Genomic DNA, 27,759 nt, shown 5'->3' on the forward strand with positions numbered 1-27,759 from the left:
GGGGAGGGAGAAAGAGAGAGTACACCGATAGAGAGTAAGAGGAGCGGGAAACACGGAGGAGAGGAATTCTCAAAGCCGGGTGAAAGAGAAAGAGACCAAATGAAGCGAAGTTAAAAAGAAAAGACGTTGACGACGAGGAAGTGGGGGAACGGATGGAGTGGGGAAATGGAAATAGGAAGAAAGAGAGAGATAGATATCGAAACGGGAGGCAAAGCAAAGGAATGAATCAGAGACGGATAGAGAGACAACAAGAGCGGGTACATTGAAGAGGGATAAAGGGCGGAGGTGGAGGAGGGACAAAGAGGAGGGAGTCTGGAGTGAGGGAACCGCGAAAGCGAAGCGATACGAAAAGACACGAACGTTTCCGAACGACGCGTGACGAGCTACAGCGAAGAAAGAGCGCGCACTTAACTCGCTACTGAAGCTGACTTCGGAGCAGTGTATAGAAAATAAAAATTAAGATATAAATTCCCCATGTACTTATTAAGGTGATTATATGATCAACAACATTATCATGGGGTACACTACTTCTGAGTAATATAGTGTGGTATTTCCTTATTTGTGAATTTCATTACTTTTCTCATCATCTTTCAAATTTGACAATTTGGAAATTTAAAGACTTAAGAACTTTAAAGAAAATTAAAAATTCCTGAACAATATGTAAATTGCTAATTTGAAAATTTATCGATATATAAATTAGAAAATTCAAAAGATTGCAATCAGATCATCTAAAGCTTAATTTTCCCACCTAAAAACCTTTATCATACACCGGCCACATCGCACCCCAGCCTCTCAACACAAACCGCCTACAACCATGATCCCTCCTACTAATTCCCCAACAAACCATAATCACGCCAAAACCGAAGACCTCCCGCTATCGAATAATGCTACTGTTCGTTCCTGTGTCCCGTCGTTCCCGTGATCGTGGATCATTCATCGTCCCGCTGTTTGCGGGTGTGTCGTTCACAACCCCGGCGGGCAGTTTCGCGATAACGCTTGGGCGCTTTTAATAGCCCTCGACAGGCTGTTACCAGTGTTATGACACCGCGGGACCAGTGTCGAGTTCACGAAGCCGGTGTCGTTCGCCGGAATTCGTGATAGCACGCGGCGATAAGAGAGACAGAGATTACTCGAAGAGAAAGAGAACGGTGGGGGACATGGACGACGCGGTGGGGGCGGCGGAAGGGGCGGATGAGGAGTGTAGGTGTGCGGTCACACGAGCGTGTGGCTGCGCGTACACGCTGGAAGTCGCGTAGACAGTGGAGTGGGGCGGTCGAGAGGCGCGAGGGGGAGGGAGCGAGAGAGAAGGAGTGACGGGTAACAGGGAGGGGGGAGCAGGCTGTGGAGGGCTGCAGAGGGCGGAGAAGCGTCCCACGGGAGTTTTTCGGCGGATCGCTGCGCGACTAGTGTGATCTCTCGCGAGTAGTGGACTCGATCGATCTTATTGGCGGCAGAACGAACGGGCAGTCGGTGCACGGCGAGGGCTCCGGTTGGGTGGCTCTTTTGCTGAATTTGACGGGAAGGTGCGTCTACCAGATCGCTCGTGGTTTTACAGTGTTCTCCGAAGAGAAACTATACTCAAAGTGTTACGTTCTGTGCTTCTCTGTTTGCATATGTGATTTGTTGTGTGTGTGTCCGGAGTTGCAGTGGCGTACTGGTTACGCGGTATTGTGAAGCAAAAGCTGAACGCGAGGGCCCCGCGCGATCCAGAAGCAAAGTGAGTCCACTTTTCCCGCCTGTTTATTAGGGAACCGTCTGGTCACCGATACACCGACTGTTCCTTGGGGAATACTGTTGCGTGAACCAGAACCGACTGTGGTTCGTGGCGTTTGAAATGGTTGCATAGAGGGAGAAAAGTCCTTGGACCTTCAAGGCGACTCGAGGAGATGGTAGACGCGCGATAAACTTTTATGGTGGCGTGCGTGTGTACGTGTCTGTGTACGTCAATCCTTTTTTTATGATAGTGCGATACAGTGATCTACCAATAGAGCATCAATTCATTTCGATGCCGAATCCCGTCGCGTGGTACTCGTTAATTCGGTTAACGCACGTTCGCGCGCTTTCGAGCCGACCGGATTTTCGAATATTTCATAAACGCTCGAGGGAAATATTGATATTGTATCGATATTCGTGGTTTTTAATAGTGTTTTGTCTTTCTTCTCTTATGCGTTCGGTGTTCATTTGAAAACACGAGTTCGAGCAAATTTTCTGTAGATACGTCTCCATTGTTTATGTCTTCGCCATATCTTCATTGCCTTTTAACCTCTCAATAATTTCATGTCACTTTTTTGTGAGCACTGTTTATATATAATATACTTTTATCTTCCGCAAAGAATCGTATAGAGTGATGAAAAATTCAGGGAAGTAAACAGAAAAGATTTCTTTTAGAAACGTTGATAGGTTGTACCAGGTTATGTTATATATTTATGGAACAGCGTGTCGGCTGTGAAAAATGGCGGTTAACGAAGTAAATTTTAAACTGATTCGGAACTGTGACGTGTTCAATCAAACATAGAAATATGTTAATGGCTTTATTCAGATAAATGAAATATTAAACCATTTCAAGTCATTTATATTCTCTGTGCCGTTTGACCGTGTCTTTCAATTACTTTATGACGAAATCGTTTCATTATGCTAACGGTTTGAGACAACTTCTATGCTTTAAAGAGTGAAGGAAAAAAACAGAATTTATTAAAGATGTTTATTATTTATTTCGGAGCAATCAAATCAAATTACAGGAACAAATTTACCAATTCACAAAATTATTTTCAAACTTCCACATTTCAAGTTCGCAAACTACAGATCAAATATTAGCGATAACGGTATCTCGTTCAAACAAGTCGGTCATAAATTTAATTTCATCCTGTTAGATAACTGAAAACATCTGTGGAAATCAGTGAATGAGTTATTTGAAATTAAAGAAAATTGTCTAACATTAAGAGTATTAACTGTCATTTTATAGTTTTTGACCATCTTTAAAGTTATGAATGGTAGTGTACATAAAATATTAAGCAGATACAATTGGAAACATAACTTGTTGAATGATCTGAATCATACGAAGAGTATCGGACAAAAATGGAGTCGTTCGAAGAGTATGGCGTCAGCGATGTTCGATTTGAAATTATGTAAGCAAATCCTCAACGAGAGGATACGTAGGAATTATTTTTTAACAAGGACCAACGCGAACCGCGAAACTTCGTGTTCACCAAGCACACGTGTTACGCAATCGTTCGTCTATCGTGGTCATGGAATTCAGGTCAAGCGTTGTGTGTCCTATGCTGCTATAGGCTAGCTTCGTCCCGCCGCGAGTTTCTCGTCGTTCGAGCATCGATTCCTTCTCGTGACTCGAGACGATCACGAACACCAGCCGGAAAAAGGCCATCGAACTAACAAATCCTCTGTTACATAGAAACTACTTGCTCCATCGAACAGTTTTCTCCGTGTAATGCGCAAACTGATGTACAACTGGTACCCTTATTAACGTGATACTCGGTGAAAGGTCATTCGGAAAGAGTTCGATATTATAAATATCCATGTTCTGAAATTTTCAAAATCACAAGCACATACATTTTGAAAGTTAATTTTTATGTGAGTACAAATAAATACAAACATTTTGAAAGTTAAATTTTTAAGGGAATACAAAAAAATACAAACATTTTGAAAGTTAAAAATTGTAGATTTTTATAGGTTGATACTTTTCGGCATTGATTATTTATGAAGTTGGTAATGTTTAATAATTAAGAAATTAAAAAATTGATGAAGAGGGAAATGATGAATTGATGAATTGGTGAATGGGTTAATTGATGAATTGATGAATTAGCGACTTGTCATATCAATGCATTGATGAAGGGATGAACTAGTGACTTGTCAAATTAATGCATTGATGAAGCGGTAAATTGATAAATTGATAAATTGATTCAATTGATGAATTCATGAATCAGTGATTAAGTGAAGTAGTGCATTGACAAATTGGTAAATTGATGAATAGGTGAAATGGTGCACTGATGAACTGATGAATTGATAAATTGGTAAATTGATCAATTAATGAATTAGTGAATTGATGAATAGGTGAAGTGCTGCATTGATGAATTGGTGAATTGATAAATTGCTGAATTGATAAATTGGTAAATTGGTAAATTGGTAAATTGATAAATTGATAAATTGGTAAATTGATAAATTAGTAAATTGATCAATTGATGAATTAGTGAATTGATGAATAGGCGAAGCGGTGCATTGATAAATTGGTGAATTGATAAATTGATGAATTTGTAAATTGATAAATTAGTAAATTGATCAATTGATGAATTAGTGAATTGATGAATAGCCGAATCGGTGCATTGATGAATTGGTGAATTGATAAATTGATGAATTGATGAATTGATCATTCGACACATTGATGATTTTAGAAATCGTCGCATTGATGAATAGGTGAAATCAATTTCGAAATCATAAAATTAAAAATTCAAGAAAAGAGAATAATTTGTTGCCAACCAATTTCATTTCGATATTTAAAATCTAAAAATAAGCTTTCCTCTGAATCTTAATTAGTAGTATATTAGCATTCCTGTTTCGCAAAAACGACGTTATTATTTGGACTCGCAAAGAATGAAGAGGCATAAATAAATCCCGTTGTCTGACACATTTTGCAGGAGAAGTCCGATTAACATCTACGAGGAGTAATTTGTTGATGAATGACCGAGTAACTAGAATCTCTGCATCAACTAAAAGATCATTATACTGTTGTTTCGTTCGACTCGAGTCATCGAGGAGTGTAACGGCCTCGCTTCAAAGCGGTCATTGGCCAACGCCGTTTCGCCACGTGGGTTGACAGATTTTCATTCAGCTTCCTCTTTTCTAGAAATAACCGGTTCGAATGAATGATCCCTAAACTCGAAACGTACAGTTTTTGAGTGGCTGCAAACATTCGAAAACGATCGTTAATAATTGTCACGCTCTTGATCGCGTGTCGGAAGCTTCTGATCCAAAAATAATTTGTTGCTTTTTATAGAGAATTGTTTTGAAACACGATACAGCTTTAAGCTATTGATGAATGTAGACGTATACATAAAGTTGTGTAACAACATTTTTGAAATAGTAGATAACATTTTTTGTAATTTATGAATAATTCTATTAATCGAGTGCTATATATATCTTAACAAGATTACATTTTTTGCAAAATATAAGTGGAATAATAGATACTTCAGGATTATGTAATTGTTATCCTCGACGAACGCATTTTTTAAATAGCTTTACACACGTCGTAAATCATGGACTAAGTGCTGGTATCTGCAAGTTTTGCATTTCGTTCAATAAAAAATTACGAATCTTTTAATATGTATGTATTTTTTCTTTAGCTGTACTTTATTCTTGCTACGGTTATAATTATTTTTTACAGTAATTTTACACTATTTTACAGTGATTTATACTATTTTACATTATTTTACACTATTTTATAACGTGAAATGTCAGCGAGATTACAATTAGAGCAGAATCGAGTCACCCGCCAATATGGCGTCATTTTGAATTGTCGCGGGAAATCATTTTTAACGGGAATACTTTCTGACGCTTCGTTCTCAGATAATTAGAGTACCAATCATATTAGAATACATATTTAATACTTACTAAATGACATTATTCATAAATAACCACATCACAAATGGAAATATTATTTATTTGCTGTATTACAAATAAAAGTACTATACACTTTACGCTGCACTACAGTGTTACATTAAATATTACAAAATCAGCACATACGACAATAAGAAATCATAAAAGAATATTCAGATAAGAAAACTATTCAAGTCCCACACAAACTTGTAACTTAAATATGAACACGTTCCGATATCAGAAACTCGCAATCAGAATAATTAACGTGATACTCCACACAGTGTATCGAACATTCATTCGAAATAAACGTTGTGGATCGAATGTATCTACTTTTAATTCCCTATCATCGAAGAATATTGGTCAATTAACGGAGGTAGTGGAACGGAACGGAAAGCGAGAAAAATCCGTAGGCAAACGAGAGTCGCTGTCAGCGGCGTTTCAAAGGGTCGCAAAGCGTAATCGTAAGCGATCGACGACGCGTGTCGAAACGAACGAACGAACGAGTAGTAACAAAACGGAGCAGCCAATCGAAAGTAGAATTTCCCGTGCCAATAAACGACCACGTGGCAGAACACGTGGTCCACGTTATGAACCCTCTGCTATACACGAGGGTATCTACCCTAAACGATACACGGTGATTAGTGCTAGATTATATTGCTCTCCAGGTGGCCTCTTTTGTCTGATGTAAACTGATTAAAACATTAGATGTATTCGGTTAAACACGGTTTGGTACATTTTGTTTGAACTTTTCTTGTTTGAGCTGTCCAGGTGGTTTCTGCAGACTGTGACCAGATGTGAACTATTTAAAACAGCACATACAATGTTAAATACAGCACATAAAATATTTATATTAGATATTGAAATATTGCTATGCGTTATATCACAATATATGGAGTTGCCACGTGTTATATCGCCATCTGTCGAGTTGCCACGCGTTATATTGCAATCTATGGAATTGTCACGCGTTATATCGCCATCTGTGGAATTGCCACGCGTTATATTCCAATCTATGGAGTTGCCACGCGTTATATCGCCACGCATGGAACTCTCACGCGTTATATCGCCACGCGTGGAACTCTCACGTGTTATATCGCCATCTGTGGAATTGCCACGCGTTATATTGCAATCTATGGAGTTGCCACGCGTTATATCGCCACGCGTGGAACTCTCACGCGTTATATCGCCATCTGTGGAATTGCCACGCGTTATATCGCGACGCGTGGAACTCTCACGCGTTATATCGCCACGCGTGGAACTCTCACGCATTATATCGCTATCTGTGGAATTGCCACGCGTTATATTCCAATCTATGGAGTTGCCACGCGTTATATCGCCACGCATGGAACTCTCACGCGTTATATCGCCACGCGTGGAACTCTCACGCGTTATATCGCCACGCGTGGAACTCTTTCGCGTTATATCGCTATCTGTAGAATTGCCACGCGTTATATTCCAATCTATGGAGTTGCCACGCGTTATATTGCCACGCATGGAACTCTCACGCGTTATATCGCCACGCGTGGAATCTCCACGCGTTACATCACCTCGCGTTATATTGCCACGCGTGGAATTACTAAGTACGAAGTTGCCTCGCACTATATTGCCGCGGGTAGAATTGCTACGCGTTAAATTTCAAAGAATGTAATCTCGCGTTATATCACCATCTTATAAAAATAAATTCTTCAAATTTATTTTTCCAATATTACATATTAAGTACTATAGCATATTATTAATCAATTCTGTTTGTCCAATAACTTACATCGCGACGTTGAATTTAATTTCACCACCCTAATAATTTTAAAACCAGTTCCAAAGCTCGTCCGCAAGATTGCCCTAATCGATGATTGACGTCTGAAAAGATCCATCATATTCCTGTAGAAAAATCCCCTCGTTTTTTCTTTCTTTTCACAAAATAGGTAATAATCATCGGTGTATTCAATTTGCCAGGGTAAACGACGAATAAAAGAAGACTTATGGATGCTTCCCGTCGCGTTTCGGCCGATATGTACCTGGATGGCTAAACTTCCGGTGAAATTGGTAGTAAAAGAACCGGGATGGATCTCGGGGTGGGTGTAATGATATAAAGCTACGTCGCTCGTATAACTCGACCGTAAATTCTCTGTCTGACCCGGATAGATAGATGAACACGTGCACGTTGGAGAACACGAAGGCCAAGACGAATTACGCTGACGTTTGAAACGAGTTTGTCTTCGGGACCGAGTACAATATCGACTCGATATTGTTCGCAAACTGCTACGTTCGATTATGGATTCGGGGAGAAAACGATGTGCGATCTAGATAAGATCGTTCGAGTCTCGTACTCTTCTTGTTCTTTTATTTTCTTTACACGTTACATAGACTCGTAAATCTTTAAATTATAATCTCATCAAATTATAATACATCTTCAAACTCTAAAATCTTCAAATTAATAATCTTACAAATTATAAAGCCACAAGTCGCTTTCAGAATTTCACTCAGCGTAATTCTACACTCAGGTATAATTCACTAGGAAAATTTGATAAACGACGCGTCTGTCAAGCTATAAATCTGAAATTGTCGCTCCAATTTACATTCCGATATTCATCTTCCCCGCGAAGATATTATAAATCAAACGCCGTGATTTCAACATGCCACAGTGAAAACACCGTTCGCTCCAAATTTAAACTTTCACCCGTAAGATTGAAATCGATATTTCTAAGTTACTGCATAATTCGATTGATTGAAAACTTTCGTTAAACGAACAAAAAGATTTTTGGAAGATTCCATCGAAGCGAACCGACAGATTCATTGTTGTTCCAGCTGCTGGAAATTATTCTATGGGGATGATTCGAGAGAAGGGAGAATTCGTTATTACCTGCTTTCGAATCGATGGGTTGGCTCGCCTTCGCTAACATTTTTAAGGACGAATAAATAACACGAGCGATGTATCGCGTGGTTATTTTATCGAGATAATAATTTGACTTTATATTCCGCGATATAAAAATCCTTTTTCGTTCTAATATTAAACAAGCACGCCGTGTAATTTCACTGATAATAACGAGGTACACCGCGTATAATCTTGCAGATGGGGTCGGGTCCACGACGAAATACGTTTTAAATCCTTCCTTCTTTTGCTTTCTTCCTGCGATCTTCCGCAGTTAAGACAACTTCGTTTTATGTAAAAGAAAACTTCTCGGAGCTTTCAAGGTTGCGCTTCGAGACTTCACAAAACGTTTATCGACTCTTTTCTTTGTAGACCTCGAAGCAAATTCGTGCTTTTGCAATGGCTAATAAAAAGTTACGGTCAGAACGAAATATTTAAGATGTTAGAAAGAATTTCTTTTTATAAGATGGCGATATAAGGTGAGGTAATTACACTCTTGGAAATTTAACGCATAGCAATTCCACGCGCGGCAATATAGTGCGAGGCAACTTCTTACTTAGTAATTCCACGCGTGGCGATATAATGCGTGATTGTACCACGCGTGGCGATATAACGCGTGACAGTTCCACGCGTGGCGATATAACGTGTGACAGTTCCACGCGTGGCGATATAACGCGTAACAGTTCTACGCGTGGCGATATAACGCGTGACAGTTCCACGCGTGGCGTTGTAACGCGTGACAGTTCCACGCGTGGCGATATAACGCGTGACACTTCCACGCGTGGCGATATAACGCGTGACACTTCCACGCGTGGCGATATAACGCGTGACAGTTCCACGCGCGGCGATATAACGCGTGACAGTTCCATGCGCGGCGATATAACGCGTGACAGTTCCACGCGTGGCGATATAACATGTGATAGTTCCACACGTGGCGATATAACGCGTAACAGTTCTACGCGTGGCGATATAACGCGTGGCGTTGTAACGCGTGACAGTTCCACGCGTGGCGATATAACGCGTGACACTTCCACGCGTGGCGATATAACATGTGATAGTTCCACACCTGGCGATATAACGCGCGACAATTCCACAGACAGCCATATACCGCGTGCCAACTCCATAGACGACAAGCTAACATAGCACATAACAATTCCACACTTACCGTTCGTGTTCATAACAATTCTTCACGTAGCAATTATGTACAAGGTGATACATGTGCTACACCGCGATAACATTTGTGCAGTTAAAATTAACAAGCAAAAACGATCCTTAGAATATCGATCCGATGCGAACTTAATTTAGGAGATTCTCACAAGTAAGATTTTTTAGCATCTAGTTAAATAACTTGATATTAATTGGAACAGATAAAAAGCACCGATAAAATACTTTTCGTTATTACGATCTTTGTATCGCATCGTAAAGCAGCACGATACGAAGAATATAATATTAACCATGTAATTACGGCCTATTGTATCTTTTACGACATAATTGCTCGACGATTTACCATCTATAATAGAAACAATAAATTTTCTGTTCAGATGAATGTTGCTTGTTCATTCCTTCGAGAATGAGTCATGTAACGTTTCAGTCGACAATAACAAGTTAACTATGTATATCAAATTATTCTAAGGCTAATACGAACATTTCAAATACGTTCCCTCGCTTGCATGTCTATTGCAATTTAGTCTTTACGTTCTCTATTTTAAAACTAGCATCTTGCATTTCTTATTTGGGATTTGGGGATTTGGGAATTTGGGGAATTTGGGATTTGGAGAATGTGGAATTTGGGGAATATGGAATTTGGGGGATTTGAGAATTTGGGAAATTTGGAATTTGGGGAGTTTGGAATTTGGGGAGTTTGGAATTTGGGGAGTTTGGAATTTGGGGAATTTGGAATTTGGGGAATTTGGAATTTGGGGAGTTTGGAATTTGGGGAATTTGGGATTTGGAGAATGTGGGATTTAGGGAATGTGGGATTTGGGAAATTTGGAATTTGGGGAATTTGGCATTTGTGGAAATTGGGATTTGGGGAATTTGGAATTTAGGGAATTTGGGAATTTGAGGAATTTGGGATTTGAGGAATGTGGAATTTGGGGAATATGGAATTTGGGGGATTTGGGAATTTGGGGAATTTGGAATTTGGGGAATTTGAAATTTGGGGAATTTGGAATTTGGGGAATTTGGAATTTGGGGAGTTTGGAATTTGGGGAGTTTGGAATTTGGGGAATTTGGAATTTGGGGAGTTTGGAATTTGGGGAGTTTGGAATTTGGGGAATTTGGAATTTGGGGAATTTGGAATTTGGGGAGTTTGGAATTTGGGGAATTTGGGATTTGGGGAATGTGGGATTTAGGGAATGTGGGATTTGGGAAATTTGGAATTTGGGGAATTTGGCATTTGTGGAAATTGGGATTTAGGGAATGTGGGATTTGGGAAATTTGGAATTTGGGGAATTTGGCATTTGTGGAAATTGGGATTTGGGGAATTTGGAATTTAGGGAATTTGGGAATTTGAGGAATTTGGAATTTGGGGAATTTGTAATTTGGTACCAATGCTATCTCATATCCACGTATATCTCCTACAGTAGATTTAATCTTCATCCTCGAGATTTAAAATCTCGGAACCTGAACTCTCGAACCTTGAACTCGGAGGCTGGCTCGTACATTCTCGATTTTCTTCCCATTAAATACCGTTCACCAACAAGCCGGACAGTTTCAATATCAAAATACGGCGAGGCGTATATTACATACGGTCATATTTCTCGTGGGCGCATTTTTCCTCGGCTGTCTGGCCGTTCCCGACGGTTATTTACAATTCGCGATTCGCGGCCGTGGCGTAAAAGGAAAACGAAGGGACACAATGGGCAACGAGGACACAAGAACGCTATCGTATTTTACGCGCGCGCGAACCGTTCTGTCCTTTCTTCGCGCGGTGTCGAGCTTTCACGAGCTTCGAGTGCTTCATCGATCGTCGTCGAAAATGAGTTTCGCGATGCCACTAACGATGTCGAGGCTGGTTACGCTCGTAAACCTACGACTAACATCCACAAGAATCCCCTCGCCGCCGATTTTATTGTTCCCTCGGCCCGGCCGCGTCGTGTGTCATTGAGTACGTCGTTAACTTCGAACAGGCATCTTCCAGCTAGTAATTTGTTTTGATTTTAATCACTCGTCGTTATCGTTCGCCCGTTCATTCCGTGAAAACGATGAAAAGCATTTCGACTCGACACCGTAAATTCTCGGTCCAATTAAAACTTTCTAATTGTAATAATTTCTGTATGCGCCTCGCGTGACAACTTTGCGCGGGAAACATCGATATCTGCTTCTCTAAAGATACACCGTTTTCAAAAACCTGACGAACGAATTTTGCGTCGTTAATTAATATTCTTTTATGGCGCATTTTCTCGCTCGTACACCACTTTCCGCAAGATCATATTTCACCGCATTTTATCTTTCGAAAGGTATCGGCGTTTCGGCAAATTCCCCAAAATCCTAATTCCCCAAATTCTCAATGCGCCAAATTCCAAATTCCCCAGATTCCAAATTCCCCAAATCCCAATTTCCCCAGATTCCAAATTCCCCAAATCCCAATTTCCCCAGATTCCAAATTCCCCAGATTCCAAACTCCCCGAATTCCAAATTCCCCAGATTCCAAATTCCCCAGATCCCAATTTCCCCAGATTCCAAATTCCCCAGATCCCGATTTCCCCAGATTCCAAATTCCCCAGATCCCAATTTCCCCAGATTCCAAACTCCCCGAATTCCAAATTCCCCAGATTCCAAATTCCCCAGATCCCAATTTTCCCAGATTCCAAATTCCCCGAATTCCAAATTCCCCAGATCCCAATTCCCCCAAATTCCCCAGATTCCAAATTCCCTAAATTCCAAATTCTCCAGATTCCAAATTCCCAATTCCCCAAATTCCCCAAATCCCAAATTCCCCCTATCCCAAATTCCTCAAATCCCAAATTCCCCAGGATTCCAAAATAAAAATTTAGAGTGCAAAATCCGAGGCGTAAACGTAATTCTTGTCCCGCACTGTCATAAAGTTAATAACATCGTTCGTTAATATGACGTAATAAAATTAATTGGTAGAAAGAATTCCGAGGACAAACTTCAAAGGTTTATCGAGAGTTTTCGCGACTCGAAAAGAGGCAAGCCAGTATTCATTTTTCTAAGGGCGGGTACCAGAAGCGCATTTACATCTCTCTGTTCGCGAGCTCATTTTTCCGACTATCTCGTCGGAAATAAATCTGCCCTGAGCCATGGAACAGGCCACAGCCGGTAATAAAAAGAAAAAGAAACGATGTGTTGCGAGAGAAAGAGGGAGGGCAAGAGAAAGGAGAGAAAAAAAGAAGCGAACGACGTCCTCCCTTTATCTGCATCGCGTAGCGAGGCTTTTTAATGACGGGCATAAGTAAAAGTGCATCCTGCCCTTAACGACCGAAACTGAGCGCGGAAATTCATTAAGGGGAGGCTAAGTTCAATGATCCAAATGCGTTCGTGAGTTATATACGACGATGCTGTTTTGTATTTATCGCAAACGTATTTTTTGTTTCCGTCGGTGGTATGTCGTGTTTATACGCGATTTATATTCACGACTGTATTTTTCGGTTACCAATTATTTTTGATGGTTCCCTCTTTCTTAATGGAACGGTAGTTGATCGTTATGAAAGTGTTGATTCGACGAATTATTACTTGGGGTTGAATGTTGCGTATCGGTATTACATGTTTAGTTGTTCATCGTTGTCGGTTCAGTGCAAGCACGCAAACATTCACGAGTAATAACAGTGTCCTTAATAATTATGGCGACTTCCGTGCATTGCACACTTTGCGTAATTTCTAAAACAACGTATATTATAATTGTCTCTATACGATACTTTTTAAACAATTCGAATTTTAATAAATAAATCAAGAAGCGTTTTAAAATCTAGGAATTTTTGAATTAAGAAAATCTCTAAAAGTTTGAGACGAACTTCGAAATTGGTATTTGGAAATTTACAAATAAAGTAGTCTAGCAATGTACACATCATAGATGCAAAGAACTAGCATTTCAAGAGCTAAAGAATTCGAATACTCGTCAGTCGAGGAAAATCGGGAATTGCAAAGTACGTGAATACAGAGAGACCTGAAGAACTGTCAAGTTTACATACGAGTCCTCATCGAGAGTAATCCGGTGCCGTCGAAGAGTACCTACGTGTCTGTCGTAGGTATCGGAACGTCATCCATCGTGAATGGGCGAAGGAGCAGCGTTTACATACAACATCATCAATATTCTATCGTAGCGTGTTCGTTTCGCGCAGTAGATCGGAGACGAACCGATCGAGAACGTGTTCCCTGAACCGCTCGTTCTACTCCCTGCAAGTCACGTTTCCGTCTCTCGTAACCGTTGTACCAGTCCAGGCGTGGTTCTCGACAAAAAGTGAAATTTCTCTGCAGCACGTGTTGCTCTTGCCGGCGGTGTTCGGGCGTCGCGACGCGACTCGACGTCTCGCGAGCCGAGTAAAATATCTCAGCGGGTGACGACGAGACGTTCGGTAAGCGAATGCATTCTCCCGGTGGGCTTAGCGTGGGCCCAAGACCTTGTCTATTTATAAATGCACCTCGTATGTAAGCCTGCACGCACGTGATACGTCGTAACGCGTCGATTCCATATGCACGACCAAAGTGGATACCGCACGAGAAAATTGAAGCCTGTCGTAAATTGACGCTCCTCCGTGATCCCGAGACACGGTAATATCAAACCACCGAGCAAGGTTGTGTTCCGTAATGGAGTTTGACGTTGAACGCTGTTGTCGAGCGATTTCTTTACTTTTTAAACGAAGGAACCACGAGTCGTAACCGGTGACTCATGTCTCGTGAATTTCTTGATACGGAATCAGCTGCTTGGGAGGTACAGGGCCGTTTAACGTTACCTTAATCCCATACTTTCGCCAGATACGGTTCAAATGATCTTGCACGAATTTTTTAGTACGCTTCAATTCCCCAGATTCTAAATTCTACAGATTCCAAATTTCACAGATCTCAAATTCTCAAAATCCCAAATTCACTAGGTCCCAATTTCCCCAGATCCCAAATTCCCTAGATTTCAAATTCTCCAGATCTCAAATTCCCCAAATCCCAAATTCACTAGATCCCAATTCCCTAGATTCCAAATTCCCCAAATTCCAAATTCCCCAAATTCCAAATTTCCCAAATTCCAAATTCCCCAAATTCCAAATTTCCCAAATTCCAAATACCCCAAATTCCAAATTTCCCAAATTCCAAATTTCCCAAATTCCAAATTCCCCAAATTCCAAATTTCCCAAATTCCAAATTCCCCAAATTCCAAATTCCCCAAATTCCAAATTCCCCAAATTCCAAATTCCCCAAATTCCAAATTCCCCAAATTCCAAATTCCCCAAATTCCAAATTCCCCAAATTCCAAATTCTCCAAATTCCAAATTCCCCAAATTCCAAATTCCCAAAATTTCAAATTCCCCAAATTTCCCAAATTCCCCAAATTCCAAATTCCCCAAATTCCAAATTCCCCAAATTCCAAATTCCCCAAATTCCAAATTCCCCAAATTCCAAATTCCCCAAATACCAAATTCCCTAGATTCCAAATTCCCCAGATCTCAAATTCCCCAACTACCAAATTCCCTAGATCCCAAATTCCCCAGATTCCAAATTCTCCAGATCCCAAATTCCCCAAATCCCAAATTCCCCAAATCCCAAATTCCCCAAATCCCAAATTCCCCAAATTCCAAATTCCCCAAATCCTAAATTCCCCAAATTCCCTAGATCCCCAAATCCCAAATACCCCAGATCCCAAATTCCCCAAATCCCAATTTCCCCAAGTCCCCAAATCCAAATTCCCCAAATCCCAATTTCCCCAAGTCCCCAAATCCAAATTCCCCAAATCCTAAATTTCAAAACTTCCCAGATCCTCTAATCACTAAACTACCAAATTTGCCAAATCCTATCTCAGACATAGTATTTGCCTTTCTAGAACGAAAAAAGTCAGTTCGGAGCCATCCGTAGTATTTTGTTATTGAAAGTACGCGATCGTACTTCGCGCAAAGTGCATTCGCAAGGTTCGTGCTCGCACAAGGAAAGAGTTTCGTAATCCGATCGACGACGATGTTACAGAATATTACTGATTGTATCGGACCGTGAATTTATTGGGCAAGCCAGCCGGGAAATTTATGCGACGGAATTCAATTTACATTTATGACGGGCCGGTCTCTCTCGTCATGGTTGCCGCAACCTGCGACCAACAGGAATAAACAAGAGCCTCTTTAGAACCACGAGGATCGTTACTCGTCAACGAGATACGCCACCCTGACAAACGCGGAAATAATTCACACGAAACTGACCCTCTGCGAACGCTCTTTCGAATTTTCTTCATTCCGTTTCATTCGACTATTTTGTCGTTAGATGTTTTGTCAAACGACGGTTTTGTTTCATCACAGTTTTGTCTTTATATTTAGGTAGAGATTCTCGAGCAGGCACTATGGAACTTTCATCAGGAAATTTATTGATGTAGGAATTTGACAATAGGAAAATTTCAAAATTTGGGTAACTTGAAAGTTGTTTTAGTGCCTCGATTTCTGCCTGTCTAGAGCACCCGAGGCTTTACTACGCATATATTACTCTCGGTGGATAAATGAACGGTATTCTAGTCATTTACCGTTTTCAAAATGTACAAGAATGTAGATAGAAAGCTGGAGTCTATTTTTGGTACTCGGTTTCGGTTACGACTGGGGAGGTCTTTCGCTTCGGATTAGTGGGGGAAATTGGAGAGGATCGTTTGGGACAGTTTGCTTTTATGGGTTTCTACGATACTGATAGTTTTGTGGTTACATGGTCCAAATTATTATCCAAAATCCAGAACATTTGGAAAAATTTTACGAATCGTGGAAATTTCATTAATTTTTAATTGTAAGTTTGTCCATTTTACCGTGTTCTATCGAGAAAATAGAGAACTGAATATATTAAAAAATAAATGGTTGGTATCGTTAATAATTTACAGGATTATATTTCGTGCTAAACATAGATATTTCTACTATGCCGATCGATGTGTTAAAGTTGGTTCAAATGAATCTATGATACACACGGCCGTCAAGATATTAATACTGTTCGTACGAACCTTGAACGACTGAATAAATCTTGCATCCCATAAATCGATAACAAGCTTTACCCAAACTATTCAGAACCTTGGTAATGATTAATTATTTATCTGCGAAGCTTATCGTTCGCTAAAAACGTCATCTTGAAAACAATTTAAAAATACTCAGGAATTTGTCCATTTATTTTTATACAAAAATTGCTCGTTCATCTATTACTACATTCCTCAAAATTCTCTTCTTCTTTCAAGAACACAAAGTTTGAAAGTATGAAAATTTAAAAAAATAAAAATTCAAAAAACCTAAGATGTTGAAAGCTCGAAAAGTAAAAAACTTTAAATACTCCCTAATTGGAGCAACGGTTATTACCGCTCATTAAAAATGTTGAGCTGATTTAAACTAAAAAGAGTCGAAGTAATGCTCGCAAGACTCTGAACGACGTGAAAAAAGAAGGTGCATCAGGATTTCTTGTAGTATGTTGAACCCGTGAGTCATCGCTGTCGAATGCGCTTCCTCCAATTAGGAGATTCTTAGAAAACATTCTGTAGCACTGTACCCTGTTTCGACCGATGTCAAGGATGATTTGCTGTGTTTGATAAAAATGAAGATAAGGAACGAAGGATGGACCATTATAGTCCTCGACATTTATGTTAATGGCGTCCATTTAAGGTGTCCCCTGTTATAAAACATATTAGGGATTGATATATGTCCATTGACTTTCTTTTAACTTTCGACAAACTGCAGTGACAATGACAGATTTTAGTGATATTGGTTTTTGGGGATATTGAGGTTGGGAGATTTAAGGTTTTGAAATTTAGGGAATTTGGAAATTTGGAAAATTGGGGAGTTGGGAAGTTTGGCGAATTTGGAATTTGGGGAATTTTGGATCTGGGAATTTAGGATTTGGGGAAATTGGGATTTAGGGAATTTTGGATAATGGGGAATTTGGAATTTGGGGAATTTGGAATCTGGGGAAATTGGGATCTAGGGAATTTGGAATTTGGAGAAATTGAGATCTAGGGAATTTGGAATGTAGGGAATTTGGGATTTGGGGAATTTGGAATCTAGGGAATTTGGGATTTGAGGAATTTGGAATCTAGGGAATTTGGGATTTGGGGAAATTTGGAATTTGGGGAAATTTGGAATTTGGGGAAATTTGGAATTTGGGAGTTTCGAGATTTGGGAATTCTGAGATTCGGGGAATTTGGGATTTGGGGAATTTGGGATTCGGGGAATTTGGGATTTGGGGAATTTGGGATTTGGGGAATTTGGGATTTGGGGAATTTGGGATTTGGGGAATTTGGGATTTGGGGAATTTGGGATTTGGGGAATTTGGGATTTGGGGAATTTGGGATTTGGGGAATTTGGGATTTGGGGAATTTGGGATTCGGGGAATTTGGGATTCGGGGAATTTGGGATTCGGGGAATTTGGGATTCGGGGAATTTGGGATTTGGGGAATTTGGGATTCGGGGAATTTGGGATTCGGGGAATTTGGGATTCGGGGAATTTGGGATTCGGGGAATTTGGGATTCGGGGAATTTGGGATTCGGGGAATTTGGGATTTGGGGAATTTGGGATTTGGGGAATTTGGGATTTGGGGAATTTGGGATTTGGGGAATTTGGGGAATTTGGGATTTGGGGAATTTGGGATTTGGGAAATTTGGGATTTGGGGAATTTGGGATTTGAAGAATTTGGAATTTGGGGAAATTGGGATTTGAAGAATTTGGAATTTGGGGAAATTGGGATTTAGGGGATTTGGGATCTGTGAAAATTGGGATCTAGGGAATTTGGAATCTGGGGAAATTGGGATCTAGGGAATTCGGAATTTAAAAATTAGAAATGTAAGAATTTTCAAATTCTCCACCAGAAAGTTAAAAAATTAAAAACTCAATACCCAAAACCTCAAACATTCATAATTTCAAGAATTAAAAATCTTCCCAACTCTTCCTAAAAGACCAACTACCATAAAAGGTCCCCATACACCGATTCCCATCCAAAATAACCCTCCCTGGCCAACCGAAATCACGAGCAAAGTACTCGAAAGCACTCAGACTGAACGGTGCGTAACCGCAAAGACACCGAGATTCGGTGTAGAATAGATCTTGAAGCAGTTCGATAATTCCGGTCTCTCGACGCTTAACGACAGCGGTGCGATATCGTCGCTCGAGAGGCGTCGTAATAATTGATGAAGTTTTTGCGAGATGGAAAGGGAAGCAGCCGATTATACTCTCGGGCAACGACGCTTGTTCAACTATGGAAACCGTTTCAGCTGGCTCGGCCTAGTTAGGCTACCTTGGTATTTTTAGCATTGGGGTCACACCGCCGTACGACCGGCCACCGTACTCCACGCTATCCTTCCTTCCTTCCTTCCTTCCTTCGTTCTTGCTTTTCCTTCCTTCCTTTCAAAAGCGATTCTCCTCTTTATCGCGTCACGTCACTCGCGGTCCCCTCGACATGCGTGGGTGATCTACAGGGGGACATTTTCCTCTCGAGATCAAGCGGTTCACTGTTCCTCGACCGCGTGTCATTCAACTTGCTGTCGCTGGAGAAGCTTCTTTACGTGGATCGGAATTAGACAACTCGACTTGTTCGTGATAGGTTGCTTTAGAAATTAGAGAAGCTCGACTACTTTACAGAGAGGGATCAGTATGGCACCTTGTTATTTCGAGATCGTTTGATGTAGGAAGTTTATTAGCTGATAGGGATATGGAGATTTATGAATTTGGAGAATTTTTGGTGCACATTTTTTTGAATGTCCAGAAATTTTTAAGTCAGAGGATTTCGATGTTGTATGATCTAGGGAATTTTTTAAATCTGAAGAACTTTTAGACTTTGGGAAATCTGGGGAATTTTGGGAATTTGTGGAATCTGAGGAATTTTCAAAATATGAGAAATTTGTATGATCTAGGGAATTTTCGTAATCTAGAGAATTTTTAGAATTTGGAAATCTGGGGAATTTTCAGAATTAGTAGAATATGATGGACTTTGAGAATCTGTGAAATTTGTATGTTCTAGGGAATTTTCGTGATCTAGCGAATTTTTAGAATTTGATGAATCTGGGGAATTTTAAAAATTTGTAGAATATGATGGACTTTGAGAACCTGTGAAATTTGTATGATCTAGGGAATTTCGTGATCTAGCGAATTTTTAGAATTTGATGAATCTGGGGAATTTTCAAAATTAGTAGAATATGATGTATTTTGAGAATCTGAGAAATTTGTATGATCTAAGGAATTTTTCTAATCTGCTGAATTTTTCCAATCTAGGGAATTTGGAGAATATGATAATTGTGTGAATATAGCAAATTTAGGTAATTAATAAATTTTGTAGATTTAAGGAATTTGAAGAATCTAGGGAATTTAAATAATTTTTAGAATTACATACATGTTGAAAATTCAAAAATATATGCTTCTAGAAGTAAATTTCAAAATCAAGCTAGAAATTTGAATACTGAATTATCCGGTGTTCTAATATCCACCAGCAATAGCAATAGGATCTAGTAATGACATCGGTATACCATTCTAACGCGATAAATCCACAATTGACTCCTATCGAATTAATTATCGAAACCGATAACATTGATACCATTGAAGCAGCATGACAGAATAGTCGAGCGGCGTGTACTTTCATTATCCGCACAGAAAAATGGATCAGTTTAAAACGAACTGCAATCGCGTCCCGCCTGCGATACGCACACGATTTTACGGTGCATTCTCATCCGATTAAAATTGAACGATATCCGACACGATTGAAAATGACGCAACCGTTCGTTACACGTATTACGATCATGCTCGAGAACGTTCACCGTTCGCGAATGTAAATGTGTCCTCCAGCGAACGTGACTGGTTGGTCGGTTGGTTGATTTCTGATGGCAGATTAACGTTTCTGTTACAGAGTTATCGAAAGATCGCACGGCAAGTCAGTACACCGGACAGCGCACCTGCAGGCTTGGGTAGTCCACAGGCTGGCATCGGTGGACTGCAGCAACATCAACAACAACCGCAACAGCAAACGCAACAAACGCTACATCAGCCGGATCCCATGCAGCAATCCAAGGACAATCTGAATCCCGCGGCGAACCAGCAAACCGGTGCACTTAGAAACGGAAATCCTCCGCCTCCTGTCGTTTCTATGGTGAGTACACCGAATAGAGATCTCTCGCTGGTACACTCAACGTCAAATCTGTTTTCCCATGAAGGGAAGGGAAGGTAGATAAAATATCACAACCATGAGTATTAGTATGTAGGTATTACCAAATTCCTAGGAATTTAGGAATTTGGCTAGTTAGAAATTTTTTGATCTAGGGATATGAAAGTGGAGGAATTTCAGAGTGTACAAATTTCGGGACAAAAAAGTTTCGGAATCTAGGGATTTTATGATTTAGAAATTTTGTAATCTAGGGATTTTCTGGTCTAGAAATTTGGGAATCTAGGGAATTGGCATTTTCGAAATTTGGGGATCCAGGAATTTGACGACCTAGAAATTAGGGAATCTAGGGATTTGGAATTTGAGACTTTTGCTGATCTAGGGATTTTACGATCTAGAGATTTGATAGTCTAGGGATTTTCCAGTAGAGAAATTTAGGAAACTAGAAATTTTGAATTTTATACATTTTGTAATCTAGGGATTTTCTGGTCTAGAAATTTTGGAATCTAGGAAATTGGCATTTTCGAAATTTGGGGATCCAGGGATTTGGAATTTGAGACTTTTGCTGATCTAGGGATTTTACGATCTAGAGATTTGATAGTCTAGGGATTTTCCAGTAGAGAAATTTAGGAATCTAGAAATTTTGAATTTTAGACATTTGGTGATCTAGGGATTTTCTGGTCTAGAAATTTGGGAATCTAGGAAATTGGCATTTTCGAAATTTGGGGATCCAGGGATTTGGAATTTGAGACTTCTGCTGATCTAGGGATTTTACGATCTAGAGATTTGATAGTCTAGGGATTTTTCAGTAGAGAAATTTAGGAATCTAGAAATTTTGAATTTTAGACATTTGGTGATCTAGGAATTTTATGGTCTAGAAATTTAAGAATCTAGGGAATTGGCATTTTCGAAATTTGGGGATCCAGGGATTTGACGACCTAGAAATTTGGGAATCTAGGAATTTGGAATTTGAGACTTTTGCTGATCTAGGGATTTTACGATCTAGAGATTTGATAGTCTAGGGATTTTCTAGTAGAGAAATTTAGGAATCTAGAAATTTGGAATTTGAGATATTTGGTGATCTAGGGATTTCCGCTCTAAAAATTTGGTAATCTAGGAATTTTCCGGAAGAGAAATTTGGGAATCTAGGGATTTGGAATTTTAGACATTTAGTGATCTAGGGATATGATAATTTAGCAATTTGGTAATCTAGGGATTTCTTAGTCTAAAAATTTAGGTATCTACGAATTTTGCAATTTGGAAATTTTGCAATGAGGAAATTTTGGGATCTGAGGATTTGGCAGTCTAGGGATTTGTGGAGCTAGCAATTCTTGAGATATAGGAATTTTGGGATCTAGGGATTTAGTAACAGAAATTTGGTAACTTCGGTATTCGAGAACATTGGGATCTAGGGACTTGTAAATCTAGGGATATTAGTCTAGAAATTTCAAGGCTGGAAAATTTTGATATTTTGTAATTTAGGGAATTAGAAATTCGGAAACTTGAAAAACAAAAATTTAGAAATTCAACATATGTATCTTCATCCAAAAGAAGTCTAAAATAACTCCGTAAATTTGACCTCTGTATTTGACCTTCTAAAAGTTCTAAAAATTCCCAGAATACCACCCATAACAAATTGGTCTTTAACAATCTCCCAATCACGAATCGAATCCGATTCGACACTTGTCAACCGTCCTTGAAAATTCGAATAATAGCACAGTGAATTCCCGGCAACGAGCAAGAATCGAGGTTGGTATTCTCGAAATTGTGTCAGTGTTAAAAGGAAGTAAGCACGGCGGATGATCCGAGCGACATTCGATCCAGCTCGGAGCAAAAAGGCGACGGCGCACAGCCGGTGAACCGCGAAGACGTCTTGATCCCGATGTTCCTCTCGCTTTCAACGAGAGCCAAGAGGAAGAGGAAAGTCGAGAGGAGCAGAAAAGGCGACAGGAATGCGGTTCTCCGCGTTCGTTTCTCGACGTGTATCTCGGGATCCTCTTGCGCGAGGTTACTGGGCAAACCAGTCTGCGAACACGCCGCGTGTTTCTCGACGATCCGTTGCCGATCCGAACACGTGCGAGGATAATCCGTGTGTGTAAAAGTACCAGTGTTCCATAGAGCTTCCACGTCTGCTACTTGTCCGGTTATCGGCTACCACCAAGGTCGGACAACCCCGCGTTCCCCGAACCGGGCCAACCGGAGAAAATTTACTGCTCCATTACTGTCGAGATACGTGTTTACGGGGACACCCTTGCAACGGGACGTTTTACCGGTGCTACAGACGCCTTCTCTCGTTTACAAGATTGTTCTGGGAATTGGGTTACTATTTCTTCGGGGTAAATATGAATAATGATAGAGAAGCATGTAGTATATCCTAACTGCATGTGACCTTGTATATGAATAATCGAAGAGAATCATATGAAGTACATCCTAAATGTGACCTTGTATATGAACAATCAAAAAGAATCATAAAATACATCCTAACTGCCTGTGACCTTGTGTATGAACAATCAAAAAGAATCAGATGAAGTACATCCTAACTGTGACCTTGTATATGAACAATCAAAGAGAATCACATGAAGTACATTCTAACCATGACATTGTATATGAACAATCAAAGAGAATCATATGAAGTACATCCTAAATGTGACCTTGTATATGAACAATCAAAAAGTATCAGATGAAGTACATCCTAACTGTGACATTGTATATGAACAATCAAAGAGAATCATACGAAGTACATTCTAACTATGACATTGTATATGAAAAATCAAAGAGAATCATATGAAGTACATCCTAACTGTGACCTTGTATATGAACAATCAAAAAGAATCATAAAATACATCCTAACTGCCTGTGACCTTGTGTATAAACAATCAAAGAGAATCAGATGAAGTTCATCCTAAATGTGACATTGTATATGAACAATCAAAGAGAATCACATGAAGTACATTCTAACTATGACATTGTATATGAAGAATCAAAGAGAATCATATGAAGTACATCCTAACTGCCTATGACCTTGTATATGAACAATCAAAAAGAATCAGATGAAGTACATCCTAACTGTGACCTTGTATATGAACAATCAAAGAGAATCATACGAAGTACATTCTAACTATGACATTGTATATGAAGAATCAAAGAGAATCATATGAAGTACATCCTAACTGCCTGTGACCTTGTATATGAACAATCAAAAAGAATCAGATGAAGTACATCCTAACTGTGACCTTGTATATGAAGAATCAAAGAGAATCATATGAAGTGCATCCTAACTGCATGTGATCTTGTATATGAATAATAAAAGAGAATCATATAAAGTACATCCTAACTGTGACCTTCTATATGAACAATCAATGAGAATCATATGAAGTACATCCTAGCTACCTGTGACCTTTTATATGAACAATCAAAGAGAATCATATGAAGTACATCCTAACTGTGACCTTGTATATGAAGAATCAAAGAGAATCATATGAAGTACATCCTAACTGCCTATGACCTTGTATATCAAGAATCAAAGAGAATTATATGAAGTACATTCTAATTGTGACCTTATATATGAAGAATCAAAGAGAATGATATGAAGTACATCCTAACTGCCTATGACCTTGTATATGAAGAATCAAAGACAATTATATAAAGTACATCGTAATTGTGACTTTGTATTTTATTTTATCGATGCATTTGCTAAATGCGGTTGCACTTCATTCTTCGATGCAGTCCAATTTTCTTATCAAACCTTTCGATACCTTTTATTATCCTCCGTATGAAAGTGTTAACACAAGGTCATCAAAATGTCGATACTCCTCGATATATTTGACATTTTACTTCTAATATCTATGAACTTATACATATCTATAGACGAGGACGTGAAGGAAGGTCAACTATGTTTCTTTAAATAGAACATTTTATCTACAATCTGATAGCGTTTCAACACGAATAAAATGACCTCTCATAAAAGTCCTTCAAGGACCAGGTCAACTGCAATTGAAAATTGTCCCAAAGTATTTCAATTTTTAAATTGTACCCCCTTTGAATAGTACTCTCTGAATACTTCAAAGATTTATGCACGTCATTTTATTTGCATACTCGAATATAAGTATCCAAAATACCTTGAAGAAGAATTTCAAGAATTTGAGAATGTGGAACGTTTATGGAATAGAAAGAACAGGTATTTCTTTGAAGGGCGAAGATAGATTGAAGTAATGAAGCAGAATGGTCTGGTCTAGGTCAAGGTCTACGGACAGCTTTACCATTCGCATACACGAAGTACACGGTAGGGTCACAACTATGGGCTTCTGTTTATTCCCTGAAGTGTACTACGTGTTCTGTACCGATACGCTACACAGGATTACGCCCGAGGAACCGCTAAGCAACCTGAAATCCACCTATCCTCTGGGATCAAGATTTACCCAGTAATTTCACAACAGATTTTCCTCAACGAACAATGCTTCTTTAATCTTTATAAAAAAGTACCATATATGTCTACTTTTTTCTTGCTTTCGACATATGATCGCTGTAATCATTCCCTCATGAGAACATATATTTTTGATAACAGATATACGTACATGTGATGTAAGGAATACTTTGCTTTAACCAATCACAACCATACTTCTATCAAAGATATATATCTGTACCAGAACATCTTGTAGCAATCGAACAACACTTGAAGAGTACTTCATCCAAAATCTGCTAGAACAATATCTCCACTCGTATCAGAATCAAAGCTACTTCAAGTTTTCAAATTACAACTAACATAGATATCTTTCTTTTTCGATCTAACTGATACAAGTGACTGCCATAAACAGTTGTTTTTCATTATCAAACATACAAGATGCGTATCGGTATTCCACCAGGACAACTTGTGGCTGTTGAACAGCATTTGAAGAGTACTTGAGTAGACATATTTTTTCTGGACATAACTAATGGGACTACCATAAACAGTTCTTAGTATTTAAACTCTAAAATACATTCCAGTGTTCTACCAAAACACATGACGAGCGAACTTGATCAGGGAGTACTTGATCAGCTGTTGAAAACCTGCTAGAACATCTCCCACTCATATTGCAGTCAAAACTGTCTCAAGCGTTCAAATTATCAACCAGCATAGACAACTTTGTTTCTGGATCTAACTACTGCATTTGACTGCCATAAATAGTACCTTGATATCAGAACCAAAATACATTCTAGCACACGATGTGTGAAGTAGTAGATCAGCTGATAAAAAGCTGCTGTCAATATCTCCCTCGTACCAGAATCAAAGCAATACTTGTGTCCAAATTACTAGCCAACGTATACATCTCTGTCTCTGGATGTAACTACTGCATATAACCACCATAAGCACTTCGGTATGAGACCCAAAATACATTCTACCATGCGACGTGTGAAGAAGTAGATCAGCTGTTGAAAAGCTGCCAGCAATATCTCCCTCGTACCAGAATCAAAGCAATACTTGTGTCCAAATTACTAACCAACGTAGACATCTCTGTCCCTGTATCTAACTACTGCATATAACCACCATAAGCACCTTGGTACGAAAACCAAAATACATTCTACCATGCGACGTGTGAAGAAGTAGATCAGCTGTTGAAAAGCTGCCAGCAATATCTCCCTCGTACCAGAATCAAAGCAATACTTGATGTGTCCAAATTACTATCCAACGTAGACATCTCTGTCCCTGTATCTAACTACATATGACCACCGTAAGCACCTCAGTGTGAGACCCAAAAAACATTTCAGCACACGACGTGTGAAGTACTTGATCAGCTGTTAAAAAGCTGCCAGCAATCCCTCTTCCTTTCTCTCCTCGACTCGTTGAACTGCCCAAATACCAAGCACGTACCATAGCAACCGTCGGCGCAATCTGGGCATGAATTGCCACTTCCTTGGGGTAGGTGATCCACAAAGGAGGCAATTCTTTTCGCAGTTGGTAACCGCGTTTGTCGAAGGTGTGCCGTCTTTGAAGTCGCACTCGATCTCGGTGGTCGAGAGTAAAAAAAGGGCAAAGTGACGGCGCACCCGCAGAAGGAATCGCAGAAGGAAACGTAGACAGGTATCGGCACTTACCCCGTGCCGTTTTCACCCCCTGGTTGCCAGCCTTGTTCCTCTCCGCCCGTCATTCTCCGCCTCCGCCGCCACCTCTTGCTCCTCTTGATACTGCTCGCTTTTCCTTCCCCTATTTCGTTCTCGCTCGCTACCTCCGGGACGGTTCCCGGTCTCCTCTCCGTCTCTCCCTGTGTTCTCTCCTTCTCCCTCTTGCCAGCCAGCTCGGTGGTTCCTGTTCCTGCGGGTATTGATTCGCGTTGGCGGGCGGTCACCGCCCCCATAGTCGCTGTCTGCCGGTAGTCTACCCTTGCCCCGACGTTATGCTGTTATTTCGGCGGACGATCTCCTCGCAGCCCTTGTCACGAGGGAAAAAACCGCGAAAACAGCCTCGGATATCGCCGTACAACCACGGGTAAGGGTACGCTCTTTCGATCTCGCGATTCTTACACTTCTAAGATAATTGGACACGATAATTAGATACGGTCTGTCTGTCTCATCGCAGGGGAAGTTCCTGCTTGAGTAGTGAAAAATTTTAGTATTTAAAAATTGAAGGACTTGAATATTTAAGTACTCATGAAGTTTTCTATTATGCCAAATATTTATTTAAATATTTTTGAACTGATCTTTTGTATTATTATTGGAATTTTTAAGTAATGAATTTATGAAATGTTCCATCACCTCTCTTACTAGAATATTTAAATTGTATTCAAATTTTGGGAAATTTTTAGCCTTTTACTGTTAGAATATTTAAATGAATATAGAACTGATGAAATTTTCTGCCATAACGAGATATCTTTCGGCTATTAAAACATTTAAAAGTAATTTATGTACAGTTTAGAGCTTCATTTTATTCGTAACTTTAATTAAAAAGTGATTTATTATTCGTATGTAACATATGAATGTATTATTCATTATATGCAAGTACAATATTAATTCAATCTAGTATTCATTGAATAAATTTTAATTTACAGCAACAAGGTTG

The 27,759-nt window shown here is 39.6% G+C and overlaps 1 protein-coding gene across 10 annotated transcripts in view; it reads left to right on the forward strand.

Moving 5' to 3' along the window:
- Window positions 1-27,759, forward strand: part of Tet (tet methylcytosine dioxygenase-like) — a 190,094-nt gene that overhangs the window by 129,622 nt on the left and 32,713 nt on the right. For 9 of the 10 annotated variants that reach the window (XM_076530774.1, XM_076530776.1, XM_076530770.1 and 6 more), the window contains one exon: window positions 20,475-20,714. In XM_076530774.1, the coding sequence (XP_076386889.1) occupies window positions 20,475-20,714 (240 nt within the window). Of the gene's footprint in view, window positions 1-1,374; window positions 1,718-20,474; window positions 20,715-27,759 lie in introns of those variants that run through there. The other variant, XM_076530802.1, reaches the window with a different exon arrangement.

This window comes from Megachile rotundata, chromosome 1 (assembly GCF_050947335.1).
Source record: "Megachile rotundata isolate GNS110a chromosome 1, iyMegRotu1, whole genome shotgun sequence".
Taxonomy (NCBI): Eukaryota; Metazoa; Arthropoda; class Insecta; order Hymenoptera; family Megachilidae; genus Megachile; species Megachile rotundata.